Source organism: Mesoplodon mirus, assembly GCF_964341445.2.
Source record: "Mesoplodon mirus genome assembly, chromosome: 2".
NCBI classification, from domain to species: domain Eukaryota; kingdom Metazoa; phylum Chordata; class Mammalia; order Artiodactyla; family Ziphiidae; genus Mesoplodon; species Mesoplodon mirus.
Window position 1 is genome coordinate 44,257,048 of NC_138977.1, and position 13,869 is coordinate 44,270,916.

At 42.0% G+C, this 13,869-nt stretch overlaps 1 protein-coding gene across 1 annotated transcript in view; it reads right to left on the minus strand.

Moving 5' to 3' along the window:
- Positions 1-13,869, minus strand: part of FRAS1 (Fraser extracellular matrix complex subunit 1) — a 471,586-nt gene that overhangs the window by 16,230 nt on the left and 441,487 nt on the right. Inside the window, exons 64-69 of the mRNA XM_082632535.1 lie at positions 10,892-11,124; positions 8,533-8,693; positions 6,042-6,256; positions 3,024-3,174; positions 1,239-1,346; positions 59-218 (exon numbers count right to left, since the gene is read on the minus strand). Coding sequence (XP_082488661.1) covers positions 59-218; positions 1,239-1,346; positions 3,024-3,174; positions 6,042-6,256; positions 8,533-8,693; positions 10,892-11,124 — 1,028 coding nt within the window. The remainder of the gene's footprint in view (positions 1-58; positions 219-1,238; positions 1,347-3,023; positions 3,175-6,041; positions 6,257-8,532; positions 8,694-10,891; positions 11,125-13,869) is intronic.

Genomic DNA, 13,869 nt, shown 5'->3' on the forward strand with positions numbered 1-13,869 from the left:
GCCCTTAAAGAAACTGAGAACATTTCAGATTTACCCCTGAACTCCAGCTTGTATTCACCTGTTATAAGAGCTTGTGGCCCTCCAGAGCTGGTAAGGAGAATCAAAAGTCTGAGCACTCCATAGGAGCTTCAGGTCAAATTCGATTCCTCCAAGATGGTCTGGAGTCAATATGAATGATTTCACATCAGGGAGGGTGTGGTGTTCGATCACGAACTGTCCTATTTCAAAGGGAAACAAACACACACTTATTTGTAAGTTTTATTGTGCTTGTGGTGAATCCCTTATAAACGCCTTAGAACTGATTTAATATTCTGCTATAAAACAAGGTTATACCTACCCACTTGCCTCTGAGAATATATTCCACACAGGTTGGGACAGCATGGCCTCTTATTCCAGCCCATCACCTTACTCATGATGACCATTATGGTCATATACATTTGTAAACAATATGAATATGCTTTGTAGAAATGATGCTAATGAGCATATTCACAATAATACGAGTCCTTATGTGACAATGAACCTTGAACACACTTAGCTTTGAATTCCAACCAACGTGTCTCTTGGAGGTAGAAAGAACTCAGTAGTTTATAAACAGAAATATCAATTTCAGATTAAAAAAACCCTCATTTAGGGTTGCTCAAGTCCTTGGTGGAAGGGGGCTATTGTAAACATCATTAAAAAGATCAGGGTTACTCAGCAAGACACTTCCACTCTTTAAAACTACAGTAATGCAGTGTCATGAATAATTAAAAGTAAGGAGACTATTCTACACTGAAAGAGACTAAAGAGGTATAACTGCCAAATTGTAACATATGAATCTTGATTAGATTCACCTTCCTTTTATATAAACAGATGCAAAGTAAACATAAATAAACATAGAAACAAGTAGAAAAGACATTTGTGAGACAATAGAGGGAATACCAATAGGGACTAGATATTATCGGATCAGTGTGAAATATCTTGGCTATGGTAATGCTGTTACGACGTAAGAGAAGGTCCTTGTTTAAGGAGATGTCTACTGAAGTATTAGGGTAACTTGGCATGAAGCCTGCAACCTGTCTTCACACAGTGTGACCAAAACAATGGGAATGCACGCACGTGTGTGTACAACACACACAGAGCAAAATGTTAATAACTGTTGACTTTGTTCTTCATTGTCCTATTCTTTCAACTTTTCTCTGTGTTTGAATGTTTCTTAGTAATAAAAAACTTGAGGAAAAAAATGGCACTGATATTACCTCTGAATTTGGCATGGGTCTTGAATTCAATGACCAGACGGCCATCCTCTCGAATGTAGATTCTTATTATCTGAAGTCTGGCAGAGAGCACACTGTCCGTCTGGATTCCTGGGAAGGCAACCGTACACAAGACATCCAAGTGAGGGCTTGGAGAAGATCTCCCAGACAGTAGCCTACATGCAACTTATCCCAGTGACACTTCTAAGTAGAGCTGCATGCTTACTTGAACGTGACTTAGGACAAATTTACATATTTGCGTGAACATGGAGTATTTAGAGACATGTGCCGGTTAACGCTGTAAGACAGTTCATTCTACTTGGTTCTTTTCTTACAATTCTATTCTCTTGACATAGTCTCTTTATACCTGAAGATGCCACTTAGCCCAGATGCAGGGTCCCAGCCCAGGGCTCAGAAAAAAATGGTCCCTAAAACTTCTTACTATTAACTTTGCACCAGGACGTGGTTACAGCATATCTGCTTCAAACTGTATTCTCTTTTCCTCACCAGGACACCTTTCAGTACTTAACAGAACCATAGCCAATGTCCTGGTGGCTACATTTCATATTGAAAGCAATGGGAAATTAAAGGTTAGCTTGTCGAAGGCCAGCTATACATGGCATAACATGAGTCAACTGTGGCTTTAATATGGGCAATTGCAATCACAATACCCATTGAGTTCAATATGACCAAAAACTAAAGGGTAACCAAAGGAGGGGAAAAAATAAAATTTAAAAAACCCCAAGCTCAAGGAATTATCTGACCCAGAGTGTGAAAACTCCCTGAAGTTTTTTTCCTATGAGAAATATAAAGCAAATAAATGATTTGAGCTTAAACCATTAAGAGAAGGAAGGACTGTATTTTCCATTACTAGAAGTGAAACCCTATTTAAAGAAATCTCCTCAGATCAAGTAACTCTGCCCCAGATCAAGTAAATCACCACCAGGGAGGGAGAGAGGAAGAATGGGATCAATGAAATAAGGGGAAATGAGCTTGGGGTTGTATTTGAAGTATAGGACACTGAAAATGAGGAAAAAGCAAAAATCAACTCAGTGATTAGAGTGAGTGGAGGAGAGACTCATGGAGTTTTAGGGGACATTCATGGGGCAGCAGTGGGAGAAGGTGGGTCTCACAAGAGAGGTGTGAGTTCCTAGCTGAAGGGTTGTCACCAAGCCAGGCCCTGGCGGGGTGAGGCCTCCTCTCAAAGAGAGCCATAACAGAGACAAGCCTAAGGGGAAGGTCATTTTAAAATATTCAGCATTTCAGTCTTTGAAGTAAAAGTAGGGTTAAAATCCCTACTTTTAAAAATGCAACAAAAGAGCAAACTCGATGCCAAATGAATAAAATGACCCAGGTTATTCTTGATATATTTTTCCATTTCCATGCATCTGATCTCAAGACCCTTTGCTCCTTAAACAACATGAATTACACCATTTTTACCTAGGAGAAAATGAACATGACTATATTCCAAAGAACACACGCTCGTGCAAACCCCCTAACGGGCAGTATAGGACCTGTCACTTGCTGCCCTCTACTCTGGGCCCCTCGTTCTCTGGACTGAATGTATCATGATGCTGGAGGCCTTCCAGCAACAACATATATCAACATCATTCTTTTTCAGGTACCACAGGTCTATATACTTTTTAGACTTTACCTGTCTCTCCTTTGACTGCATATAGGATAACAGGATGAGGAATGCAGCCACTGTTAAAAGTCTCTACTATTTTTTTTTTCTTTTAATCTTGCTTGAGCATAAGGTAAGACTCATTAAGATGTCAGTGGGTATACCTGTTCTCCAGAGAACAGTGTCATAGAAGAAGGAAAACTCCATCTCGGTGTGGTGCTCCAAGGAGGCCCAGCCCCTGGGGGCTGTCACATAGATGTAGGACACGTACAGAGGCACATGCACTGTCAGGAACGATTGAGCAGAGTCTCTCACCTGCCAAGCAAGCAGTGTGCACAAAGAGAAGGTTACTTCTCTCCGGCATGAAAAGTCATATGAACATCACATCTTGGTTCAATCTTCATTCTCTCAGTCACTTATTCAGTATTAATCAAGTGCCCATGATTGTGCCAGGCACCAGGCTAGGAACTGGGTCCTCAGCAGTGGAAAAAAACCCAAATCACTGCCCTAATGGAAGCTACAGCCTAGTAAACAGATACATAAGTTAAAAGATAAAGTAAATAAAGGGATGGGAAGTGGCCAGTGCTTCTTTAGATAAGATAATCTGGGAAGGCTTTTCTGAGGAGGTGACACTTAAACAAAAACACTTTTGAAGTGTGAGAAGCTTTGCCTACACTGTTCATTTGCTGGAAGCCTTGGCTGAGATTTTTCAGGCATCACAGTTATTCACAAAGGATCTGGGCAGATCTGGGATCTACTGTCAGCACACAGTCCCTGGCTGACTGTAGTTTCCAGTGAGCTGTGGGAGAGCATGAAGCAACCCTAACTGGGAAGATGTCCAAGCCTGGATCCTTGGATGAACGTGAGGCTGACTTGGATGTTTTAGTGAGTACTTACATCTCCTCCAAAAGGAAGTAAGATCGTGGGATTTGGATATCATACCTATGAAACTTACCAACAGACAGCTCAGAGCTTCGCCTACTTGGATAATTTCCCATCCCATTCCATGCTTTGTTGAAATAATTTTGAAAAGGCAGCACATCACACATCCAAGGGAACCCTTTTCTAAAGGGGTTCCTGTTTTGCTATTAATTCGGCTGTGTAATTTTCATTTTACTATGCAATTAACAAAAACTCAATTGAAAGATAACAAAATATGAGCAGAAGCTTTCATGAAGAAGATAACTGTGTATATGTGTATACGAGTAGGGCAGTTGGTTTATTCACTTTTAGATGTGTTCTATATTTTCCTCCATAAATATATATTTCCTTTATAACCAAAAAGCTTAGTTTAAAACAATTTTATTTTGTCATTGGCCAAATGCTATAATACACTACGGAACGTACACACATTTTTTGTTTGAAAATACTTTACCTATGTAAAGTGTTTCCATGGGTAGTTAATGGAAAGAACCAAATGCTTTATCAATATTTAGAACATCAAAACTTTATTTTTCCAAAGTATTCTTTCGTATTCAAAGTTGTCAGTTGGATTCCAAATTTCTCTGAAGACTCCACTAATTCCATATTCACTTAAAAATCTTTTGTGAAATGCCTTACTCTGTCTTCTTTTAAAAATTTCCAGATTTTATCTGGGTTTCACACCATGTCCTGTCCCCTTAATATACAGGTGTGACTAAATATGCTTGCCCCAATCTCATCATTGTTGATATTATAACCTCCATAAATTTTCTAGCTGACTGGCAAAATTAATTTTTCCTCTGTTTCTGTTTATTCTCCTTTAAATTCATATTACTTACTAATCCTTAAAAAGAAAACAACAGCCATTATATTTACTGCACAACTATTTCATGCCAGACACTGCTAAATGCCTTCTCATTTGAGACTGAGACAATTTCAGATGAGGTTCAGAGAGGTTATGTCTCATCCAACTCTGCTGCTATTTGATAAAGAAATATGAACTAGGGCTTGGGTCTAAGTTCTATATTCTTTCTACCATATACCACCTGTGTCAACTATTTTTAAAGAAACAGACAACAGTGAAGTACTTCTGTGTATATATTCTTTCTCTATTGGTTTAAGAAGTAGGACATATATGATAAAAATTCCTTGTCTTTGTGATTTTTAAGGATATGCTGAATAAAAATATCCAGAACTGTAATTAAAGTCATGGACAACAGAGAACACTAATTTTTGAGGGGCCAGAGGAGGAAACAATCATTTAGCTTTGCATTTTTGAAAGTGAATGTAGGTTACGCAATTGCAGAAACAGAAAGAAAACCTAAGAATGCCTTAAAATTCTGTTCAATAGAGGGCGCTAGTATAAACAAAATGAGAGTTAACCAAAATGAGAGGCATCTCAAGGAATCAAAAGGAATTTTAACCAAAGAAATTTCTGTAAATGATTTCTCTAAGTCCCTCTACAGGTTCCCTTCTTACAGTGTGGTTACACCTGATTTAAAGTGAAGAACAAACATCTGACATTTAGTTCATTGAGATAACTACTCAAAATTGGGTAGAACCGATTTTCCCGTGAGGACGCATTAGCCTAGTCCCTTTGATATAACGGCCCTCCTATGACTATGACTTCTTGCTGTAACATTTTTTTTTTTTTTTTTTTGGTTACTGATGCTTAACGGCTATTAAACATTTTTAAAGTGTCTGTTTTCACAAGGGTTGTCAGTTAGGCATAGGTTTGGAATAGGTATGAAAGCAAGGTGTTTTCAACAGTTTACCTTTCCAAGCTTGAAACAACAGTACTCTACTTGTCTGTGCAAAGACAGGGCACTCCACCTGTCATTTGGACTCATTTCCCCATGTGGGGAGAACACAACGACTTAGTAATACCTTTCCCATCAAAGGTAGATCTTTTTGGCTTTCCAAAATATACCCAGAGGAAAAAGCATATATACCTAGAGAAGTAAAACTATTAGCTTTTTATATAAATGACTGTGCCAGATAGTTAATTTTCTTCATCTTAATTTAAACATTTCCACATTAATTTTCCAATTCATTGATTTAGAGGACTTTGGGGGGCTCACTCTGGCCACGATGCTGCTAAGGGCTCTCTTGAGGGACTTATAAAGAAGACTCCCTTGGTCGGTGCAGTTCTGGGGGCGACAGGATGCAACATGCCAGCTGAAGCGCTTCAGGAATGAACAAAGTTTCACAGGACACCCAGATGCACGCAGCCTTCAGACAGACCCCCCCAGGGCACCCACCTGGAAGTCGGCAGTGACAGACCCCCCACAGACGTCAATTAGCTCCGTCATGTCATAATAGGCATCAAACGTCCAGACACAGCTCTTCAGGTTCAGGTGTTTGTAGAGCTGGATGGTCTTGGGCTCCCGCACGCTGGCATCAAACTGGAAGGGGCGGTCGTAGCCAGGCCCCAGGGCCGTGCTGTCGTGGACCCTGTCGTCCAGGAACCCTGCCTCTGCAGGGGAGGGAGGAGCAAGGAACAGTAACTCAGTCTGTGGACTTGCCCTTTGCCCAGGAGCTGGGTAGGGAGAGAAGACGCATCCTTGGGACATGAGACAGCTTTCCCTCCACATGAGACCATTAGTAGAGCAGCTCAGGGCTCCCAACGCAAGATTGGTGGGAATGCGAGGGGAGTTTGTGATCTGCCTCTTGTCATGTGCTAAACAGAGTGACTGGGTTCACAGACTCCTGGAAGAGGCTGCAGGAACCAGGGAAGAAAAGGTGAACAGATGAGACCAAAAATGAAGAAGCCAGAGCTCGGTGGCCCTGGTATGTCTAGGAAAAGAAAATACCCTGAAGCTCTGCCTTTCACACCCGGCCAGTCTGGTTCGATGCTTCACAATCAGTTCTTGAAGAAATGGATTTACTACACGGAGAATTTGTTGATGAATTATTATCATTATTTATTTTTGAAAGCACAGTATTTAAGATCAAGTTATTTAATGATGAATTGTTATTTTTTAAGACCAATTTTTTAAAAATAGCTTTTATGGAGAGCCAGCAAACAAACATCTGACTACCTCCCCTGCCTCTTATGGTTTCTGAACTCTTGGAGAAAAAAGTCTTAATTTTGTGTTAATGAGTAGATAGCTCGTTAATTATGCTTGACGAAACCTCCCCTGCTACAGGCAAAAATCATTGGATCAAATGCCGCCAAGCGTCTGAACTGTTCTAAATTAACGAAGACCTTTATGCAGCGGAGAGCTGAATACAGATACAATTTTAGAATATTAGGGTTAAAATTTGTATAGTACTCAAAGCAACTATAGAATTCTGAAAGAGCTGATGCATTTCTTAGAATGTTTGACACCAGCACCCAGCCCACTGCCCCACAAGGACTAAGGTCTCAATTAACATGTGTTGAATTTAATTGTGTTTGAGTAGGAAGAGGTGCAAACTTTCAGCCTATAAACATGGTATGTTTCTTTCACTAGCTTGCATAGGTGGACCAATTCAACGTTCACCTGTAGCTCAGTGATTTACAAATCATTTACACTCCACTAATTTCTACTGTATAAAGACCATCACTACCCAAAGTGATGCTTAATGAATATGGAAGAGCACATGAATGCTTTTCTATCTTCCAAAACACTGTTAAATGATTCATCAGGTGCGAAGGGAGGAAATGCACGCTTAGTGTGCACTTGCTATAAGGTGAATGGAAGTGGACAGGATTCTCTGTAAAGTAAAATGTCTGCCCCGCTGAACACGGAGATGCGCTACTGCAGCTGTCAGCTCCGTCAGGTCTGCATCAGCTGCAGAGCCCGAGGTCACACTCTTGCTTGAGCAGCCTGCATTCAAGGACTGAGAGAGGTCGGGTAGAGAGGTCTGTCCATTGGGGCTGTCCCAGGACAAGCTTGACGGATGGGCTCTCTCCAGAGCTCCCTGAAGAGGCGTTTCATCGGCTGCACTTCAGGCTGACTTCTCTCTCGTCCCAATCCTGTTTCCTCTCCTTCCCTTTAGGAGATGTGGGTCCCTAAATAAACATCTCACACCCCAAGCTCCACCTCAGCTCCTGTTCTCAGAGAACCATCCTATAACATCTAACATCTGCATGTGAGCTTTCTAAAATGCTGAGATGATGGGATTTTAGAGCACAGATCCAAACACGGGAGAAGGAAGGAGCTAAAGTTTACCAAGACCGGCGCTTTAAAAATGTAGACGCACTTAATCCCCACCTTGATTGGTAGCAGTTGTTATCCTCATGTTACAGATAAGAAAGCAGTTGGCTCACAGCTGTCCAGCTTTTTTTTTTTTTTTTTTTTTTTTTTTTTTTTGTGGTACGCGGGCCTCTCACTGTTGTGGCCTCTCCCATTGCGGAGCACAGGCTCTGGACGCGCAGGCTCAGCGGCCATGGCTCACGGGCACAGCCGCTCCGCGGCATGCGGGATCTTCCCGGACCGGGGCATGAACCCGTGTCCCCTGCATTGGCAGGCGGACTCTCAACCACTGCACCACCAGGGAAGCCCCTGTCCAGCTATTTTTGTTCAGTTGTATAAGGAGTGGAATAGGGATGTTCAACCTGTCAGAATCATTCCACGCTCCCTGTTTTTTCCTGTTCACTTCACTGTCCGAGCTGCCTGTGTTTGGTTGCTTGCTAAGGAGGAAATCCACTAACCATGCAGATTTTGAGGACCAGAAAACATGAAAAGCAGAGTGCACTTAGCCATATCTCTAAGGGTCACTGCACTGGGCTGGGCTGGGCAAACCAGCAGGGGACTCTTCCCTTACCTGAGATGCCTCTCAGGTCACGGGTGGTGACGAGATTGGAGCAGACGTGCTGGTGTCTGTAGATGGACTCAGATAGTAGAAAATGCAAGTTGTGCAACGGCATGGTGGAGATAAGGGGCAGCATTCCATCCTGGTGTGGGATCTGCACTGAAATGTGGATTCTAAGGGAAAAAATAGGGTAGAAATCAGCGTTTAGGTGCCCGCTATAAGCAGTTAATATGGTACATTTCTTTCTCATAACTCAATTTGTCTTCATCAATGAATTTACCAGTTTTCCTTTTCTGAAGCTTTCCATGTAGGATTTCTCTCTGAACATGAGGGTATGATGTGCATGTAGGGTTATTCTCCTCTCTCCAGCCCCCAGGAGATCCTCCAGACTCAGGACTGATAGCAATCAAGAATCATAGATTTTTTGTGTGTGCGTGCAAGGAAAGATAACATCACGATCACAAATGGCTTTATAGTTTTCTTCTGCTTTAAGTGGAAGCTTTGTTTCCTCATGAGCTAAAGCCGAGGGACTGACACAGGTACTGCTGCCCTCCTCTGTCACCGTGAGTGTCTGTGGAGTTTGCGGTCGCCGCGTATTTTTTTTTAAAGTATTTGTGCCAAAAAGACATCACTGAGCTCTTAAACACTAAGGCCAGTATCCATACCCAGGAAAAAAGCCTACAAATAGTAATAAACCACTATTCATACGGTCTCTCCCCAACTTAAAGAGCCTTCCCTCCCCTCTCTCCCTGCAGTCCAACAAGGCCACCAGGCCTCAGTGGCATCAATCTGCAGTAAGCTCTGCCTTGATCTACATCCTTCCACATGTAGGTGCCTCTGTACCAGGAAATCTGTAACTTATTTATATTGGCTGCTATTTCTTGTGTGCTTTCAGACTCTTGTTTATATTGCCTCTCCACTATGAGGGCAAAGGACCATTTCCTTCCCTTCTTTTGTTTCTCCAGAGCCTGTAGTACACAATTCTAAATAAGATATGAGCTTAATAAATATTAGTTAAGACCGCAACACAACAGAACTGTACTTAGGGGCTGCCATTTTTCTCACTGCACAAGTTTAAATTTTCAGCATGTTTATTGAGGGTGCGTTTTGAGTTTTTACAGCTTGCCTCCCAGAAAAAAGACTCACGTTTTAAAGAGGAATCAGAACCTCAGAACATGAACAGGATGGGCCTTTTGCTAGGAAGGGGTCAGTAGTAACCCTGGGCACTTCTGTTATTGCTTTTTAACAAAAATAAATTTCATTCTGTTAGAAAAAAAGGATTTGCATATTCTTGGCTCCATGTTCAAATCTTTTTTCATGCAAATGAACCTCTTTCTCTGAACTCAGTTGCTCATAAAGGCACACGCATAAATACTATGAGGTTTAATGAATATGTATAACCTACACAAATTCTTTTTTTTTGCATGCAAAAATGAAAGCATCCATTTTCCAACAAAATCATAGTGGCACGGGGGAAAAAATAAAAGCACATCTGTCCATTGACTTACAATTTACACAGTGTTATTACTCATTTGCTCACTGGATACTTAGTGAGTGCCTCTTGGTTGCCAAGAAGCACTGTTCTAGGCAGAGGGGATGCAAAATAAACAGTCATGTTCCCTGCCATCATCATCTCCTGGGGCGACAAGGAGAGAATGAAAAATAATGCTCTGAGAGAAGCAGACATGGGTACCAGAAAAGCTGGAAGGAAGAGCTTCCAAATTAAATTGGGGGAAATGATGGAAAAGTTCCTAGAAGAGATGCCATGGGTTAGATAGAGTGGGACAATCGGATTTAACAACGCTGAGTGGAAGGGAGCGGGGGAGAGTTGGAGCCAGGAGTAGACATACGGCAGAGGCATGCCACCTAAGAGAGTCTGAAGCCCTGGGGAGTTACATGTGATTCCCTGTGAGTGGCCTGGCAGGTGAAAATGACAAGGTGAGGGAAATGAGGCTAGGAAGATAACAAGGGGCCAGATCCTAGGGGGCCTTCAAAGAATATAAACGTTTTCTGAAGCACTCATCACCACTATTCTTTTTTTTTTTTTTTTTTTTTTTTTTGTGGTACGCGGTCCTTTCACTGTTGTGGCCTCTCCCATTGCGGAGCACAGGCTCTGGACACGCAGGCTCAGCGGCCATGGCTCACGGGCCCAGCTGCTCCACGGCATGTGGGATCTTCCCGGACCGGGGCACGAACCCGTGTCCCCTGCATCGGCAGGCGGACTCTCAACCACTGCGCCACCAGGGAAGCCCCACTACTATGCTTATTTTGCAGAAGCATCACTCATTGATCTGTCCCACCCAGAAAACACAGAAAGCATAACTGGAGACTCTCTCTGCCATCTCCTCACGGAAGGCACCACCTGCCTGACCTGTTGGGATGTTCCTTGTGTTTGACGTCCAGGTATTTCAAGTTCGCGATGAAGGACTGAGCCTGGAAGCCTCGGGCTGTCCCAGCCACCACCGGGGTGTGGCAGATCGCACTGCCTGTTCCGATGGTAACAATGTTGCTCCTTAAGGGGGTCCCCACGTGGCCCACCTTGTCCACAGCCTTGGCCACACAACGTACATGGAACCTCCGGCTGAAGTAAATGCTGTCCAGGACCTACCAGGAAGAATAAAGCACCTCAGACGTGTACACTACTTCAACAGCTCCCCACATGTACCTTCTGGGTGATATGCCACCCCAATTCTTGGTACAAGGTAATCTGTGAAGACTATTGTTGACTGAAAAAAAATGCAAAGCCTAAAAGTTGAGAGTTATGTTTTATTCGGTGGGCAAAACTGAGGACTTAAGCCCGAGACACAGCATCTCAGGTAATTCTGAGAGACCTGCTCCTAAGGGGCAAGGGGGGTGGGGGGAGCCAGGATATAGAGAGTTTTTGCAACAAAAGACCAGTAGTCCAAACATCCAAAGATTACTCTTAAGTAAAGAAAACCAGATACCTCAAGTTAAGGAATTGAGCACTTTCCTATGTATGGGAAGATGCACGGGTTTAGGCTCACTGAAATCATTCCTTTGATGTGCACCTCAGCTGTCTGGGGCCAGTATCCTGTGTTTTCTCATCCCAAGTCTCCTCAGGGTGCACCATCGGCTATAGTGGCTGATGGCTGCAACATCCTTTGTTTACTGACAGGGCAGGCAGCATTCTTAGTCCACACCATCCCCCATCCATCCCTCCATCTGTCCATTTATCCATCTACCTATCCATTGATCTATCCATCCATCCATTCATTTACCACATAAGTATTGACCTTCTACCAGGAGCCAGGCACCAGGCACAGAGCAGTGAGCACATAGAGCCTAAGGTGGTAAGTTAGGTAACCAGCAAGTTGACAGATGTGGAGCAATAGCCCAGACATGACTAGTTCCCTGTGACAGTTGTTCTCTTTATATATTAGGTTCAGCATAAGAACCACTTAACTGGTTTTCAGCACTTCCAGCAAGACTGGTTGCCTCCAAGTCACTTTCGCTGAGGGCACGGTATCAGGATACAGAGGAAAGATACTTCTTTTCTAGGGGTTCTTAGTTTTCTTTCCTCCCTAATTCTATTCCCTCCCTCACCTCCCACTTAATTACTACACATGTTGCAAGGGTTACAATAACATGCAGACTTGTAGTTGAGAACTTGGCCTCTGATACCTACTGGCCTTTTTAAAAAAATAGTAACTTTATTATTTTTTTAACTTTTTATTTTATATTGGAGTGTAGTTGATTAACGATGTTGTGTTAGTTTCAGGTGTACAGCAAAGTGGTTCAGTTATACATATACATATATCTATTCTTTTTCAAATTCTTTTCCCATGTAGGTTGTTACATAATATTGTGCACCTACTGGCCTTTGAAAGTCTTTCTACAGATTCTCTCATGCTCCCAGACATACAGAATCCATAAGAGTGCTTAACCCAATGTATGCAGAGGCAACATAGGTCACCAAAACTCTATAGGTTATGAGTGCATAGACATAGGGAAATACATAACAAGAAAACCGAATTAGTAGTTGTGTGTGCCATAGACCTCCCACAAAGCAATCATGTAAACTTATAAATTCTACTCATGGAAACAATTTTCACTGAAATCCATTAAAAATTAAAAATGGAAGATTTTTCCATTAAAATGTTTTAATTAGCTGCCAACCCTTTATTTATTTATTTATACATGGACTTCGTTCAGAAGGGATTTGAGGCACCTTACAAAAATGCATACAGTAGAATGGTATTAAATAAATAATTGAAGAAATGAAGATAGAGCAAAGGAAACAGGGGTAAAAGTATTAGTCACCAATTCATTGCAAGAAGGAAAACTGAAACATGAAGTAAAATCATAAACTTGGTACCTGTTACAAATGTATATTTGGCTCAAATCAGACGAAACCCCTTCATGGTTTTGTTGAACAGAGAATTAGATACTTATGAAACAATAGGCTGTCTTGCCATTTACACTTTTAATAATAATAAAGAAGATAATTTAAGTTCAAACTAGGTTATATTGTAAAAGAATGAATATTCTGGCCTTTCTGATTAAGCTGTGCCAAAGACAATGGACATGAAGGACCTGCTTTATCCGAGGCCTCCCATGTACATCTAACAGCTCTCCTCCACTAGGGCCCCATCCACATGAGGCACTTCTTAAAGTGAGAACAAACTGTGGGTTTGTAGGGAAAAATCTAGAGAAATTCAGCCGGAAGGAAATTTCTGATTTCCAAACTTATTAATGGCACTCATTTCACCCAAAAATTACTGAACGCTTACGATGCGCCAGATACTCTGTGGAGCCTGACTCTCCACTGCTTACGGCTCTTCCTCTGAAGAACTTCATTGGCGTGACGAGCAGAGTCAGAGTAATGGACTGTTTCCTGAGGTCGGGAGAACCACCACTGTTCACTGCTCTCTGATGGTGGCAGGCGTGTGGGTCTGGCCTCCTAACTCGCTGAGGACAGCAACTGCATTTGGAACCTCTTTTCATGTCCTCTCACAGGGCTTTGAAAAATGCTGATCACTTAGCAAGCATCCTCTCATTTTGTTTAATAACTGGTCCCTACTATGTGCCATCAAAGTGGCGGCTATTTTGGGATGGATATACAAGTGTGGGAGAACCCTCGGTCCATGTCCTTAAGGAGTTTATACCCTACTCCTTACTGAATGGTTTAAGAGATATGAAAAGAACAGTAATCCTTAATTGTACTTACCTGGGATCTTTGACTTACTTCATTTATAGATCACTTTTAGTTTTAATTTTTAAAAATATTTTTTAATTTTATTTTTTTATACAGCAGGTTCTTATTAGTCATAAATTTTATACACATCAGTGTATATAAAAATACACTGGCCAATTGGCCATTGGCCAATC